General features: G+C 44.4%; 1 protein-coding gene across 2 annotated transcripts in view; it reads right to left on the bottom strand.

The window, feature by feature from the left end:
- Nucleotides 1-16,620, bottom strand: part of LOC145352483 (voltage-gated delayed rectifier potassium channel KCNH5) — a 302,642-nt gene that overhangs the window by 227,879 nt on the left and 58,143 nt on the right. For both annotated transcript variants that reach the window (XM_080202395.1, XM_080202397.1), the window contains exon 3: nucleotides 4,469-4,575. In XM_080202395.1, coding sequence (XP_080058521.1) covers nucleotides 4,469-4,575 — 107 coding nt within the window. The remainder of the gene's footprint in view (nucleotides 1-4,468; nucleotides 4,576-16,620) is intronic.

Genomic DNA, 16,620 nt, shown 5'->3' with positions numbered 1-16,620 from the left:
TAGGTGGGCAGGTCAGGGCATTTCATGCATCGGTGCAGACTCGATGGGCCGAAAGGCCTCTTCTGCACTGCAGTATTCTGTGATTCTGTGAACGTGAGCAATCATCCAAAAAAATATACTGTTAAGTTCGATCTAATTAAACAGAGTATTATTGGAACATGTGTTTATATAATTGGAACATTTTAAGAATTGAGGAACTGTGCATTTGTTTCCATTTGCAGTACACACAACCTGTACACATCGCCAATTAAATTGCTGCAGATTCATGATGATGAAAACAACAAATGTTGCTGGCTCCAAAGTTCCCTAGGCAGGATTGTGCAGGCATCAGGATGAACAGTGTCTACTAGTGAGTCTGCTGAAGTCAAAAGAAGGGATAATTTACTTACCTAATGGCAAAGCACCACTTCAAGCATATCCCAAATGCCTACTTGTTCAGTATTGCTGGAAACACCAACCACCCCCCCAAAACCCCCATCCCCCTACCCCTGTGCTTGATGGGGGATTGGCACGTTGGTCTCCCCAAACATCCGAGTTAAGGGGATGGATCTGTTAGAGATCATTTACCTGGCCTGGACTAGTACAGTTGACCCGAGTGTGGACGGATTTGCCTCAACACATTGGATGTGCCATCCTCCCCAGTAAGGTTGGATCTGAACAAGCCCAAGAGACAGGGTGGTTCTGATTGCAACCCTGGTCACTATTTCCTTTCAAATACACAGGGGTTTCGCTGCTCACAAGGTAACCTGAAACCCCTGGCAACAGCGGAGACCTGGCACAGCCAGAACCTCTCCACTTTTCCAGAGTGTTTGTCAGCCTCCCTCAGGAGTTACTGTGAGAGATTAGTGGAACATCTTTGAAACTTTTGATTTTCAAAAGTGTGTGTGTTCACACAGTTCCTGAAAGAAGTCTACAAGATTATGGGAGGCATAGACAGAGTGGATAGTCACAAGCTTTTTCCCTGGGTGGAAGAGTCAATTACTTGGGGGCTTAGGTTTAAGGTGCGAGTGGCAAAATTTAAAGGAGATGTACAAGGCAAGTTTTTTACACAGAGAGTAGTGGGTGCCCAGAACTCGCTGCCGGGAGAGATAGTGGAAGCAGATACGATAATGACTTTTAAGGGGCGTCTTGACAAATAGAATGAGAATAGAGGAATATGGTCCCTGGAAGGGTAGGGGGTTTTAATTCAGATGGCAGCATGGTTGGTGCAGATTTGGAGGGCTGAAGGGCCTGTTCCTGAGCTGTAATTTTCTTTGTTCTTTGTTCACTGAGTAAGAAATCACTGGAAAGATAATGACCAGAAAGTCCTTGGATCTACTCCAGTTTAGCTTATGTAACTTATTATGGTTGGAACACATTTGGACAAGTAAGAGGCGTCCTGCTGCATTTCCACTAAAGCTACAGTGTAGAAGCAGGAAGAACTCCAAGACAATTCCTGATCTGTTAAGTACGAACAGAGTGGCATTTTCCAAAACAAAATGGCAAAGTGTCAGTTTCTGACTGCAAACTGGTGTGTTTCTCACTCGTGAAACTGGCAGGTTTTCCCTCCAGATCTTCTGACACTTAAAGCAGGTGAGTGTGTTTTGCGCTATCATTCCTCAGGGGTTTGGTCTAAAGATGTCAGCAAGGTCGACTCCTTAGACCCAGAATATGTCCGGTGCCCAGCACTGATACATTGAAGTCTCACTAGGGTTATCAGGATCGAAATAGGTGGAATTCCTAGGATTGCTCAAGAGGCTGTACAAATACATGCATCCTAAGTGTTATCTCTGGCACAACTGCAGCATGAAGCTTTCTAGGAAATATATATGGGGAAGGAAACCAATGGATCCAACTTTCCACACAGAACAATGCCAGGGTTGACACCAGCCCTAAAATGCTATTTTTAAATAACCTGTCACGAAAGTAATAACATGACTAAAATTGTTTAGATGATGCACAGTATTCAGATAATATACGATAACATTTAGCTTATGCGTGTTGAGGCGTTTTAGATCATGCACTAAATGTCATCCTAGTGTACTAATGAGTTACATTTAGTACTTTGTAAAAAAAACACTTGGCACAACGAGACAAGCCAATAAAAGAATTTTGTGGAGGAGGCGTTTTAATAAATCTTTAACATTCACTTTATTCCTTAATGTAATCCAAATAGCTTGCAAAAAAAAAGCAGTGGCCAAAATTTTACACTGCTCCTTAATGGCCATTCAAGGATCTTTGCCTACCTAACCTTACAGTTCAGAAGGGAATGTCAAAAACAAAGTTCAATGTCAGCTGGGAAGGTGGTGCAGGGTGAGTGGGATGGGATTGTGAGGGGTGGGATTGGGGGTGGTGGGGTGGCAGGGGGTGGGGGTTGCAGTGTGCAGTGTGGAGGACATGCCAGTTAAAGCGCCAATAGCCTTAGTTTGGTGTGCACTTTCAACCAATAGAATCATTTGCATCCTTATCACTCGTACACGCAGCTGTGCAGAATCCTTGACGTGTTTATTAGGCAATGTTTTGTAAACATCTGGATCTTATGTAACCGCAATCAGCACTTGGAACATTTTGTGTTTTCTCAACGGCCCACTCATGCTGTAAAAAAGACTCAGATCCTTCACCTGCTAACAGCTGGTTCCAACTTCCACACAGACCTCGCTCTACCACCACCACCACCAACCCCCACCATCACCATCAAGCCCCACCCACGCCCAGTCTGTCCCCTGAGACCACAATCACTTCCGCCCCCCCTCCCGGTGTTCCATAACTCCCCACCCTGGTACCTCTGCCACTTACCTAGCCTCAGGTCCTGGGACAGAGTTCCAGGCAGTTCCATGCAGTGCCTCTTCCAACCACTGCAGCGCTGTGCCTGGATGGTCTGGAGGACTGTCAGTTAATCCAAGGTGGGACTTCCACCCCCATGTGAGGTTGGAATTCCCACTTTATGCCAATTAATGCTTGTTAGAGCATAATATGGCATCGGAGCTGCTGGAGTGGGCAGGGATGCATTTCCCTGCCAACAAAGTCCCCGCCATCCTAAAAACTCAGACCATTGTTTGTTTAAGAATATTGCTGTGCATTCCAAAATAAAACAATTGCTATTATCATCCAATATATCATCTCGCCTCAAAATAAGAGAGACAGGTACTTCATTGGTTTTAGTATCATGATATTTCAGCTAACTGAACTTTGCTTTCTGTATAAGCATTCCAGACCTGTGGGATGCAATATTATTGATGTGTTTTCTTTACAGAGGCAAATATCAAAATATCTTGCCCTTACTTTGTTCCATTTTCCTTCAGCTCAAATTTCAAAAAAATCTTTCCCCGTTACAATTTTTTTAAAATCGAAACAATATGATTTTCTTTCCAACCTGCTTGCATGAAAATTATCCTAACTAATTCCAGTATGTACCATTTGGAAATATGTTTGAAATTGGTTACAAGGCATGGCAATCCTGTGGTACTAAAATAAAGAAGACAAGCTGAATAGTAGAGTACAATATCAAGTTTACAAATACAAAGTCAAGGTAATGTGATAGTCCTTTGGAATCTCATCAAATTTATCAATGAAAAGTCTTTTTCATGAGGGCAGTAGCATTTCATAGAATCTTAGAACCACCATAGAATTCCTACAGTGCAGAAGGAGGCCATTCGGCCCATTGAGTCTGCACAGATTCCCCAACAGAACATTTTACCCGGGCCCTATTGCTGTAATCCCATACTTTCATCCCGCTAATTCCCCTAACCTATACTTCTTTGGTCACTAACGGACAACTAAGCATGGCCAATCAACTTAACCTTCACATTTTCGGACTGTGGGAGGAAACTAGAGCACCTGGAGGAAACCATGCAGGCACAGGGAGAATGTGCAAACTCCACACAGAGAATCACCTGATGCTGGAATTGAACCCGGGTCCCTGGCGCTGTGAGAGGCAGCAGTGCTAACCACGGTGCCACCATGCTGCCCAGTGTACTTGGACTATTCCCCATTATAGATTACATTCATTGGTATTGTCGATCTTTGAGAATCTTAAATTTCCAAATTTTAGTGTCATTACTTGTTGGTCAGGTGAAGGGTAATTTGTGGACACTTAAATTGCAAAGATAGATGGGCCAGGATACTCATTAGGCACTGGCTCAGTAGGGTTTGTGCAGTATATCATCTATGGAGTTCTGCAGGGTGGATTGATGAGGAGAATCCCCTCTCATTCAATGTCCAGTAAAAAACACTAATTGGGTTGGAATTAAATTGCAGTAAGGAACAGATGGTTTTAATGGTTAAAAATAAGCTATTCAATCTATAATGGAGCCCTCAAACTAATAAAATATTTCAAAAGCAACTCACACATTAGAAAAAGCATGAATAAGTAGCTAGAGATTGCAAAGGAGCAAGGCAACTTTGGACGCACTCTTAGATACTTATAATTCCCAATTTATCCCAAAGAAAAGTGCAAATTGTCTGAATTTATAATTGCATAATTACTTACTGTTCTTTTTATATAGAAGAACTTCAAAGCAGTTTGATTCATAGTTGTCAAATGTCTGTCTGACCTTGTCAATTGTCTTCTTATCCGTTAGGTCACCATACATAAAACTGCACAGAAAAGAGAAATAAACATTAGTTTAGATTTTTACCTATTCCTTGAATTGAATTGAATTGTTATTATCGCATGTATTGTAAAGTTTATTTATTAGTCACAAGTAAGTTTACATTAACACTGCAATGAAGTTACTGTGAAAATCCCTTAGTCCCCACATAGTCACATGTCCTGATAATGTTGGCTGCTTTACCAAGGCAGCAGGGAGTATAGATGGAGTCAATGGAAGGCTGGTTTGTGTGATGGACTGGACTATGTTCACTTTGTAGTTTCCTGCGTAGTATTAGCTTTGTAGTATGGGTAGACTGGGACCACAAGGGAAAATGACATTGTCATTTGTTGGGGTTGGCTGAATCACTTCATAACTCTTTCACTGATTCAGTCAATACAGACATTTATGCGCAAATCAATACAGGAATATTTTGTGCATCTCGTGTTGCATTTAATAAAGTTGTCAGAGGGTGCTGCAGTGTTATTATTGTCGACTGTCTACATTTGCGTTGGAAGCCAACACTTGGACCTTGTGATTATTAGAACTCAACAGTCATTCAAATTTCCAAGGTCTCTTCCAAGGTTTACCCCATGAGTCACTGCAGTTCAGTAGTGCTACTCACATCCAACAAGCTGCAAGTTGCCCATTGTTGACGGAGAGCGGCAGAAAATCAGAGAGACATCACAATTATTTCACGTCTCAATATCCATGTAAGGCCTGGTGCTTAAGACAAGTCAAAATTGGTTGAAAACATAAAAGAGGCACCCACTGGTTTCAGGGGGAAAGCCTAGAAATGTGGTTGGAAAATTCTGGGACAGATTGAATGAAGCATTAGTAATTTGGTCACAGCTTATGGAATAACAGCAGAATCACTCACAAAGATGACCCTGATGATATGGTTAAAAATGTCTTTTCTCAAAAAAATAGATGGGGAGCTTATAAGTTGACAGACAAGTGCTGCAGGAAGCATGAATGCCAGCCATTTATGTTTTACACTGTCTGCCTTTCAGATGTACTGTGTTTATTAATGTAGGTCAGCAGGGATTCAAATATCTCAAGCCCTGCAAAGGTCACCCCATGAGCCAGCGCAGCGTTCATATAGCACTTACAGTGCCACTTCCCATGGTATCTGTATTTAACAGCACACATTGACGATAAGATGGGGTTTGAACATAAGAACATAAGAACATAAGAAATAGGAGCAGGAGTAGGCCATCTAGCCCTTCGAGCCTGCCCCGCCATTCAATAAGATCATGGCTGATCTGTTGTGGCTCAGTTCCACTTTCCCGCCCTCTCCCCATAACCCTTAATCCCCTCTCTTATCAAGAACCCATCAACCCGCTTCTTAAAAATATTTAGCGAGGCAGCCTCCACCACTTCAACGGGCAGAGAATTCCAGAGATTCACCACCCTTTGAGTGAAGAAGTTCCTCCTCAACTCCGTTCTAAACCGCCTCCCCTTTATCTTGAGGCTGTGCCCCCTAGTCCTACTGTCTTTTTTGAGCGGGAAGAGTCTCTCCACCTCTATCCTATCCATCCCATTCATCATCTTATACGTCTCAATGAGATCTCCCCTCATTCTTCTAAACTCTAACGAGTACAAGCCTAGTTGCTCCCTTTGCAGCATGGCAGAGGCTTCAGGATTGATAGTGTCTCATGGAATGGTTTATATACTATATGTACATAATATATATAGAAATATATATATACACATAGTGAGTGGTGGGGCTGGGACCTGGATGCATATGTTTTGTTGGCCTTGGCACTTGACTTATCTGCGAGAATCATAGAAACCCTACAGTGCAGGAGAGGCCTTTTGAGTTTGCAACAACTCTCTGACAGAGTATCTTACCCAGGTCCTCTTCCCTGCCCTATCCCCATGACACCACACATTTCCTATGGCTAGTCTACCTAACCTACACACCTTGGGACGCTAAGGGGCAATTTAGCATGGCCAGTCACCTAACCAGCGTATCTTTCAGACAGTGGGAGGAAACCAGAGCACCTGGAGGGAACCCATGCAAACATGGAAAACGTGCAATCTTCACACAGTCAGTGACCCAAGGCCAGAATTGAACTTGAGTCCCTGGAGCAGTGAGGCAGCAGTGCTAACCACTGTGTCGCCCTAAGGAGTAAAGAATGATGCTAGTTAACAACATTAAAATTTAGAAGCTGACTTCATTCTTATCATGACTTTTTAAAACCTTAATGTATATTTTTTCTTAGAATGTTATTTCATTATTCACATTTATTTATTTAAAAATGTGGAAATAGGAGAACAATCTCAACACATTGCAGGCTGGAAAATGCTCCCATTAACAATACTTTCTGGAACCAAACCTCCAGGAAATAAATCATCCTCACAGTTTTCTAAGTAGAGCAAAACTGGGACTGCATTCCTCCATGCTGTGAGCACAAATGTGCCAGAACATTTGGTGGAGCCAGAAATGGTAGCCTCAGCAACTCTTGAAAGACAAGTCCTCCTCCCCACCCCACCTCGTAATCCTCAGACCAGACCAGCAGCCTCTTCACACAGAGGAAAAGAACACATCTGAAAATTGTTTGGTTGCAAGTCTGAATGTTGAACGTGCAGTTTTGAAGTGGCTGTTCCTCATCTTTAGGGGGATGTTTGCAACAATTGCTCTGCTGAAGGGAGCAAAGCACTTGATGGATGCAGCGAACCTCACAAAGAGGTAAATAAAATTGTGCAAAATGTTCAACACACAAATGAAGAAACAGTCGCTGTAAAAAACTAAACTTCACTGCTCAATCAATCAACAGCAATCTTCATTTAGGAAACATAAGAACATAAGAACATAAGAACATAAGAAATAGGAGCAGGAGTAGGCCATCTGGCCCTTCGAGCCTGCCCCGCCATTCAATAAGATCATGGCTGATCTGTCGTGGCTCAGTTCCACTTTCCCGCCCTCTCCCCATAACCCTTAATCCCCTCTCTTATCAAAAACCCATCAACCCGCTTCTTAAAAATATTTAGCGAGGCAGCCTCCACCACTTCAACGGGCAGAGAATTCCAGAGATTCACCACCCTTTGAGTGAAGAAGTTCCTCCTCAACTCCGTTCTAAACCGCCCCCCCTTTATCTTGAGGCTGTGCCCCCTAGTCCTACTGTCCTTTCTGAGCGGGAAGCGTCTCTCCACCTCTATCCTATCCATCCCATTCATCATCTTATACGTCTCAATGAGATCTCCCCTCATTCTTCTAAACTCTAACGAGTACAAGCCCAGTTTATTCAGCCTCTCCTCATAGCTCAACCCCCTCAACTCCGGTATCAGCCTAGTAAACCTCCTCTGCACTCCCTCCAAGGCCAAAATATCCTTGCACAGGTGCGGTGCCCAAAACTGCACACAGTACTCCAGCTGCGGCCTCACCAATGCCCTATACAGCTGCAGCAAGACCTCCCTACTTTTATATTCAATCCCCCTCGCTATGAAGGCCAGCATCCCATTCGCCTTCCTGACCACCTGCTGCACCTGCAGGCTGGGTTTTTGCGACTCATGCACAAGGACCCCGAGGTCCCTCTGCACCGTCGCCTGCTGCAGTTTTTCGCCACGTAAGTAATAGTCCTTCCTACCATTCTTCCTACCAAAGTGGACCACCTCACACTTGCCAACATTAAATTCCATTTGCCATTTCCTGGCCCATTCGCCCAGCCTATCTAGATCCTTCTGCAGACTCCACACCCTCCGCACAATTTGCCTTTCCCCCAATCTTGGTGTCATCAGCAAATTTCGACACCCTACACTCGGTTCCCTCCTCCAGATCATCTATATAAATGGTAAATAGCTGAGGCCCCAGCACCGACCCCTGGGGCACCCCACTAGTCACCAACCGCCAATCCGAATAGCACCCATTGACCCCCACTCTCTGCCTCCTATTTGACAACCAATCCTCTATCCACGCTAACACCCTACCCCCAACTCCATGTCCTCTGACCTTCTGCAGTAACCTCTTGTGAGGTACCTTATCAAACGCCTTCTGAAAATCCAGAACATTCCAAAGTGATCCAAACCCACTTCCCCACCTTGCATTGAGCAATGTGCACATTGAGAGCAGTGCCTTATTTGAACTTGATGTCAAGGTATTTGACTTTTTTAAAAAATTGGATAAAGTGAAGAATGGGATTGATAAGAGTACACCTCTTTGAGGTGGTTCTTTGATAAGCGACTTAGCACAGCAGCAGGAAAACAAATGACTAGGGGTTGAAAAATGATATATAGAAGTAGATGTTAAAACAAAAGAAGGGTCGAGTTCAAAGTGGAAAGAGAAGAATATAATTTGCACCTATATGCTAAAAGCCTGGCCTGTGGTCCTATTAAGACATTGTTTGCTGGAGCAGACGAGGAAGGAGCATCAGAGAGAAAGCTAAGACTTTACCTGTTAAAAACCTGTTTAAAATAAGTTTAAAGCACTTTGTTCTTTGTAGAACTGTTTAAAGCATTTACTTATTGTATTTACTGCTTTAAGAATTGTGAGGGAGTGATTATCAGGCAGTTGTGGCCCATCAGCTTTAAATCAGCGCCAAGTTTAAAAGGAGGCCTGGTGTAGATAGCGGGCAGCGTCGGAGCGGGCAGCGGAGTGAGAGGGAAGCAGAGTGAGCTATTAGGGCTTAATATCAAAAAGGGCTTGAAGGTAAAAAGGCCAGGTGGAAAGAACAAGGAAAAAAAAAAAATTTTTTTTTCAAAACTACTACAGCAAAAAACAAGGAAAATATTTTTTCCCACAACAAATTATATTGAATAATGGAGGGGCATGTGATGTGCGGTTCCTGTATGATGTGGGAACTGGTGGACCCCAGGGTCCTTCCCAGTGGCCATGTCTGCAGTAAGTGCAGGTTGCTGGAGGAGCTCCAGCTCAAGGTGGATGAGCTGGCCTCTGAGCTACAGACACTGAGGCTCACCAGGGGGAGAGAGGGTGTCATTGTCAATGGGGTGCAAGTGACATCCACCCCGCCTAGACTGTCTAAATCTAAGGGTCAGGAACAAAAGGGGGCTGCTGGGAGGAGGAAGGGGGGTGAGGAGCGGAGGCCTCAGCCTCTTAATCTGCATAACAGGTTTGAGGTTCTTGCTTCCAGTCTGGAAGAGGACGAGGCAGGTGAGGTTGGTGAGCAAACTGCACACGGTACAGTGATGCAGCAGGACATAGGCAAAGAGAAGGGGAAAAGGAACGTAGTAGTGATTGGAGATAGTGGGGTGAAGGGTATTGACACTGTCCTTTGTCACAATGACAAAGTGCACAGAAGGGTGTGTTGTCTGCCTGGTGCTCGGGTACAGGATGTCGCAGCTGGGCTGCAGAGGAATCTGGAGTGGGAGGGTGAGAACCCAGTTGTGGTGGTACATGTGGGTGCCAGCGACGTAGGCAAAGTGCGGACTGAGGATCTGGGGAGGGAGTATGAGAAGCTGGGAATGGAATTAAAAAGTAGAACCGACAAGGTGGTCTTCTCTGGGCTACTGCCTGAACTGAGTGCAGACGGGCGTAGGGTTGACAGGATAAAGGAAGTGAATGGGTGGCTCAGAGATTGGTGTGGGAGGAATGGGATCGAATTTATGGGGCATTGGCACCAGTATTGGGGTAGGTGGGACTTGTTCGGGCGGGATGGGGTTGGTCTGAATCGTGCTGGGACCAGAGTGCTGGCGAATCGAGTAAAGAGAACTGTAGACAGGGCTTTAAACTAATTAGGGGGGGGGAGGGTGCGAGGGTAGGTGATGTTAGGAGGTCTACAGTTAAGGATAGGGTACAGGTAAGGGAAGAGGCTGAGGATGTCCCAAGTGGTGGCGTTACGGCAAATAGGGTCCAGAAGAAGGCTGGGATGAAAGCGCTTTATCTGAATGCACGAAGCATTCGGAATAAAGTGGATGAGCTGGTGGCGCAGATCGACACAAATGGATACGATCTGGTGGCCATTACAGAGACGTGGCTGCAAGGTGACAGGGACTGGGAGATGAATGTACAGGGCTATCAAGTGTTTAGGAAGGATAGGCAGGAGGAAAGAGGGGGTGGCGTAGCTCTGCTGATTAAGGACAGCATCAAGGTGGTAGCAAGGGATGATATCGGAGCCAAAGAGCAGAAAGTGGAATCGTTGTGGGTGGAGATTAGGAACAGCAAAGGGAGGAAGACGCTGGTGGGTGTCGTCTATAGGCCCCCGAATAATGATCTGGAGGTGGGGCGGGCTGTTAACGCGCAAATAAGTGCGGCGTGCAGGAATGGGACGGCAGTAGTTATGGGGGATTTCAATCTGCATATTGATTGGTCGACCCATGTTGGACGAGGTGGGCTCGAGGAGGAGTTCTTGGAATGCTGCCGGGATAGTTTCCTGGAACAGTGTGTGTTGGAGCCGACGAGGGAGCGAGCTATCTTGGATCTGGTGCTATGTAATGAGGCGGGTAGAATTAGGGACCTTGAGGTGAAGGATCCTCTTGGAGAGAGTGATCATTGTATGGTGGAGTTTCTGTTGCAGATGGAGGAGGAGAAAGTGGGTTCCCGGACACGTGTCCTTTGTTTGAATAGAGGGGAGTATGGTAGGATGAGAGAAGAATTGGCGAATGTGGACTGGGGGAGCGCGTTGGAAGGTAGGTCTGCTGAGGAGCAGTGGAGGATCTTTAAGGAGATCTTTCTTGGTGCTCAGCAGAAATTTATTCCGATGGTTAAAAAGGACAGTAGGAAGAGAGGTAATAAGCCGTGGATAACGAAGGAGGTGAAGGAAAGTGTTAAATTAAAAGCGGAGGAATTTAGAGTAGCTAAGAGCAGTGGGCGAGAAGAGGATTGGGAAAGGTTTAAATGTCAACAAAGATTGACAAAAAAGTTGATAAAGGAGGGTAGAAGAAGCTATGAAGCTGGGCTAGCACTTAATATAAAAAAGGATAGCAAGAGTTTTTATAAATATATAAAAAGGAAGAGGCTGGCTAGGGTGAACGTTGGTCCCTTAGCGGATGAGAAAGGGGACCTAGTGGTAGGGGATGGGGATATGGCTAAGGTCTTGAATAACTTTTTTGTTTCTGTCTTCACGGAGGAGGACGTGAATAATTTGCCGGGTGTTAGCGATGGAAAGGTGGTAGGACTGGAGGGTCTTAATGACATTACTGTTACTAGAGAGGTGGTGCGCGACAGACTGGAGGGGCTGATTGTGGACAAGTCCCCAGGACCGGATGGAATGCATCCGAGGGTTCTGAAAGAAATGGCGGAGGTGATAGTGGATGCCTTGGTGGTTATTTTCCAGACGTCGCTGGATTCCGGGGAAGTGCCGGAGGATTGGAAAACGGCTAATGTTACGCCGTTGTTTAAGAAGGGTGCCAGGCAAAAGGCGGGGAATTACAGGCCGGTTAGTTTAACGTCTGTGGTAGGTAAAATGTTAGAATCCGTCATTAAGGAGGAAATTGCGAGGCATCTTGAAGGGAATTGCTTGATAGGGCAGACGCAACACGGTTTCATTAAAGGGAAGTCGTGTCTGACAAATTTACTGGAGTTCTATGAGGATGTGTCTAGGGCGGTGGATAGAGGAGAGCCGGTGGATGTGGTCTTTCTGGATTTTCAGAAGGCGTTTGATAAGGTACCTCACAAGAGGTTACTGCAGAAGGTCAGAGGACATGGAGTTGGGGGTAGGGTGTTAGCGTGGATAGAGGATTGGTTGTCAAATAGGAGGCAGAGAGTGGGGGTCAATGGGTGCTATTCGGATTGGCGGTTGGTGACTAGTGGGGTGCCCCAGGGGTCGGTGCTGGGGCCTCAGCTATTTACCATTTATATAGATGATCTGGAGGAGGGAACCGAGTGTAGGGTGTCGAAATTTGCTGATGACACCAAGATTGGGGGAAAGGCAAATTGTGCGGAGGGTGTGGAGAGTCTGCAGAAGGATCTAGATAGGCTGGGTGAATGGGCCAGGAAATGGCAAATGGAATTTAATGTTGGCAAGTGTGAGGTGGTCCACTTTGGTAGGAAGAATGGTAGGAAGGACTATTACTTACGTGGCGAAAAACTGCAGCAGGCGACGGTGCAGAGGGACCTCGGGGTCCTTGTGCATGAGTCGCAAAAACCCAGCCTGCAGGTGCAGCAGGTGGTCAGGAAGGCGAATGGGATGCTGGCCTTCATAGCGAGGGGGATTGAATATAAAAGTAGGGAGGTCTTGCTGCAGCTGTATAGGGCATTGGTGAGGCCGCAGCTGGAGTACTGTGTGCAGTTTTGGTCGCCGCACCTGCGCAAGGATATTTTGGCCTTGGAGGGAGTGCAGAGGAGGTTTACTAGGCTGATACCGGAGTTGAGGGGGTTGAGCTATGAGGAGAGGCTGAATAAACTAGGCTTGTACTCGTTGGAGTTTAGAAGAATGAGGGGAGATCTCATTGAGACGTATAAGATGAATGGGATGGATAGGATAGAGGTGGAAAGACTCTTCCCGCTCAAAAAAGACAGTAGGACTAGGGGGCACAGCCTCAAGATAAAGGGGGGGCAGTTCAGAACGGAGTTGAGGAGGAACTTCTTCACTCAAAGGGTGGTGAATCTCTGGAATTCTCTGCCCGTTGAAGTGGTGGAGGCTGCCTCGCTAAATATTTTTAAGAAGCGGGTTGATGGGTTTTTGATAAGAGAGGGGATTAAGGGTTATGGGGAGAGGGCGGGAAAGTGGAACTGAGCCACGACAGATCAGCCATGATCTTATTGAATGGCGGGGCAGGCTCGAAGGGCCAGATGGCCTACTCCTGCTCCTATTTCTTATGTTCTTATGTTCTTAAGATAGCATAGCATCAAAAGGAAAGAACAGTACAATCAAAAGTGAATAATTGAGACAGGAGAGAGACAGCTACCACCAAAGTCACACCCAGGTATAGAAAGCAAGCTTTCCTGAAAACATGTTGTTGCTTAAAGTTGCTGTTATAAAAAGTCTCAAAGAGAAGAAAACATTCCACTGTATTGAAGAGAGATTTTCCAGACCAGAAGAGAAATTATGGGTTATAACTATAAGCAGATTCGGCTCACAGAGTTATTGGATGTTGTTTTCGAAACGCAGCGTTTCTCAAAGCTCAGGAAATGTAGGTCTTATGGGTGCAAGGTGGCTCAGCGGTTAGCACTGCTGTCTCACAGTGCCAGGGACCAGGGTTCTTATTCCCAGCTTGGGTCACTGTCTGTGTGGACTATGCACATTCTCCCCATCTCTGCATGGTGTTTCCTCCAGGTGCTCCAGTTTCCTCCCACATCCAAAGACATGCTGATGAGGTGAATTGGCCATGCCAAATTCTCCCTCAGTGTATCCAAACAGGCATCAAAGTGTGGCAACTAGGGGATTTTCACAGAATTTTCATTGTTGTGAATGTAAGCCTACTTGTGACACTAACAAATAAACTTTAAACTTTGAACAAGAGCAGAGGTTAACCTTGATGAGAGACTGTGGGCGTGATTTTATGGCCTTGTCCAGGTGAGACCAGAAATTCCTGCACAAGATCAACAGAGATTTCCATTGTTGGCCTTTCATCCACTTAGATTCCATGGCGGGCGAGATGGTCGAGTTCTAGCCTACTTGTGTGTACCATTACTGTAGTTAAATTTACCAATGCAGTATATTGTAGTCTTCCTTATTATGTGTTTCTTTTAGGTTAATAAATATTCTTTATTAATTGACTACAAGGCTGAGCTGTTTCTCACCAGTTTGCATTTCTTTCCTCACATTATACCAAATTGAAAATATACACCAAGTGGGATACTGCAAGTGGGATACTCTTGTGTTTAACATCAGTGAGCTTCTTAACATTGAACATTTAATTATAGGCTCCAATTGCAATAACTTACATATGGAAATGAGGGATTTGCTCCTCTGCAGTTATTGACCCTCTACTTAGCCTAAAAACATGGACCAGAAAGTTGAGTACACAATAGAAGGTCTAAACCCTGACTTCCCAATGGCATTAGGGACATCCCTCTTTAGGGTGACACAGTGGTACAGTGGTTAGCTCTGCTACTTCACAGCACCAGGGACCTAAGTTTGATTCCTGGCTTGGGTCACTGTGTGGAGTTTGCATATTCTCCCTTTGTCTGCATGGGTTTCCTCTGGTTTCCTCTCACAGTCCAAAGATGTGTGGGTTAGTTGATTGGCCATGCTAAATTGCTCCTTAGTGTCGGGGGACTAGCAGGAGAAATGTGTGGGGTTACAGGAATAGGGCCTGGGTGGGATTGTAGTTGGTGCAGACTTGATGGGCCAAATAGCCTCCTTCTGTACTGTAGATTCTATGCTAGAAGATTTGTGTAAAATAAAATATATATCTTTTTTAATCGTTTGTGTGCTTAATTGCTTTCATTCTGTGATACTGATGAAAAGATGGGCTGGATATAATTGCAGCTTTCGAGCATTGCCCACTGCATTTTAATGTAATTACTTCAAATGTCAAAGGGTTGCGTTCGTAGTAATTTGAGTTATCCACTTTTTGGAACTTGATGGCCAGCTTTTCTACTCTCCCAGATTGGCATGCAAGTTATATAACTCCTATTCTTATTAAAATATTTTGGATGCATGAATTGGGCAGTACAATGGTATAATGGTTAGCACTGCTGCCTCACAGCACCAGGAACCTGGTTTTAATTCTGGACTGGACGTCTGTCTGTGTAGAGTTTGTACTTTCTCCCTGCGTCTGCGTAGGCTTCCTCTGGGTGCTTTGATTTACTCCCACAGTCCAAAGACACCTAGGTTAGGTGGATTAATCAAGCTAAATTACCCCTTAGTTTGTCTGTGTGAGTGTGGCTATGCTTGATGTGGTGCAGTGCCCCTCAAACTGTAAGTCCCTGGCAACAGGCTAGCGGCCTGGTTCAGGAATAATTAGGGTCAGAAACAATCAAAAATCGGACAAATGCATGATTAGGGTGCAGAAAGGCTAAGAGAGAGAGAGATGTTGTATATTTCAATATTTTATCTTCTCCAGCTAGTCAGACCTAGAGTTCTAATCTCAAAAGTTGGAGACAATTCACTATCCTTTACAACACATGCTGTTCCAATGGGCAGACTTCCACATTCATTTTGTTTGAACACAGATACAGAACTTTGCACTTTCCCAGATAGGGTTGGTTGATTGCACGGCAGATATTTTCTAAAACCACTTATTCAAAATTTTAAACAGAGCCAACAAAAAAAGATGGAAAGAAAACGTGGATATCACAGCATTGATAATTCCAGGTTTACTAAAGGAAGAATCTAACCACCTTATCTAAATTATTGCTGGCAATCTGACAGGATAGGAACCAACTACTTGTATCCTGTGCCTGATTGGTGTCGTTACTACAAATAAGTGGGATGACAGGTGTAAGGCGTAACACACATGCCATGGTAGGAAAATGACATGACAAAAATATGGGGATTAAATAATCATTGGACATGATGACCTGTTAATGAATTAGGTGGCATTTTCTGAAATTGTAACATTTCACATTCAAATCCTGTCAGCGAGTGGAACGTTATATGTGGAATTTCACATCTCATTACCTTTCAACTCTGCATTCGGTGACATATTTACAAAATATGATAAAGAAAAACAGCTTATGCTGAAGCAACTGAAGATGCCAACTGATTGTATTACACAGACCATTAGCGATAGAAAGCCTGCAATTACAGTTATTCAGTGCCAGGAGATTTAAGACGATTGAAGGAAAATTGTACTATTCAATCAATGAGAAAAGTGTACTTGAGTGTTACTGGGTTTATGTAAATCTAACAACCGGATCATAAAGCAGCAGAGAAATAGATGGTCTACACAGACCAAGGGACCCAGCAAGAGCATTATCCGCACAAATCAAAATTAATGAGCTGAAGCTATCAAACCTAAGGGAGCCAGCAGTGAAAAAACAATGAAAATCATAATCAGATCTAAGGGTGGGAAGGTTCTATCATATTGTTCTATTTAAATAGGAGAAAAATATTTCAATGCAGCCATATACGTACAATAACATCTCATACAACATTCTGACTGCAATTATGAAAAAGGCTCAATAATATAGAAAAATGTCAACATTCATAAAATTTAATTTAATTTTCTTATTTCCAGCCATTTGTTAAACTGATACAACAAT

This window comes from Carcharhinus amblyrhynchos, chromosome 14 (genome assembly GCF_965287045.1).
Source record: "Carcharhinus amblyrhynchos chromosome 14, sCarAmb.v2.hapA, whole genome shotgun sequence".
NCBI classification, from domain to species: Eukaryota; Metazoa; Chordata; class Chondrichthyes; order Carcharhiniformes; family Carcharhinidae; genus Carcharhinus; species Carcharhinus amblyrhynchos.
Note: the sequence above shows the minus strand (reverse complement) of the source record. Positions and strands in the feature narration are given on the sequence as shown.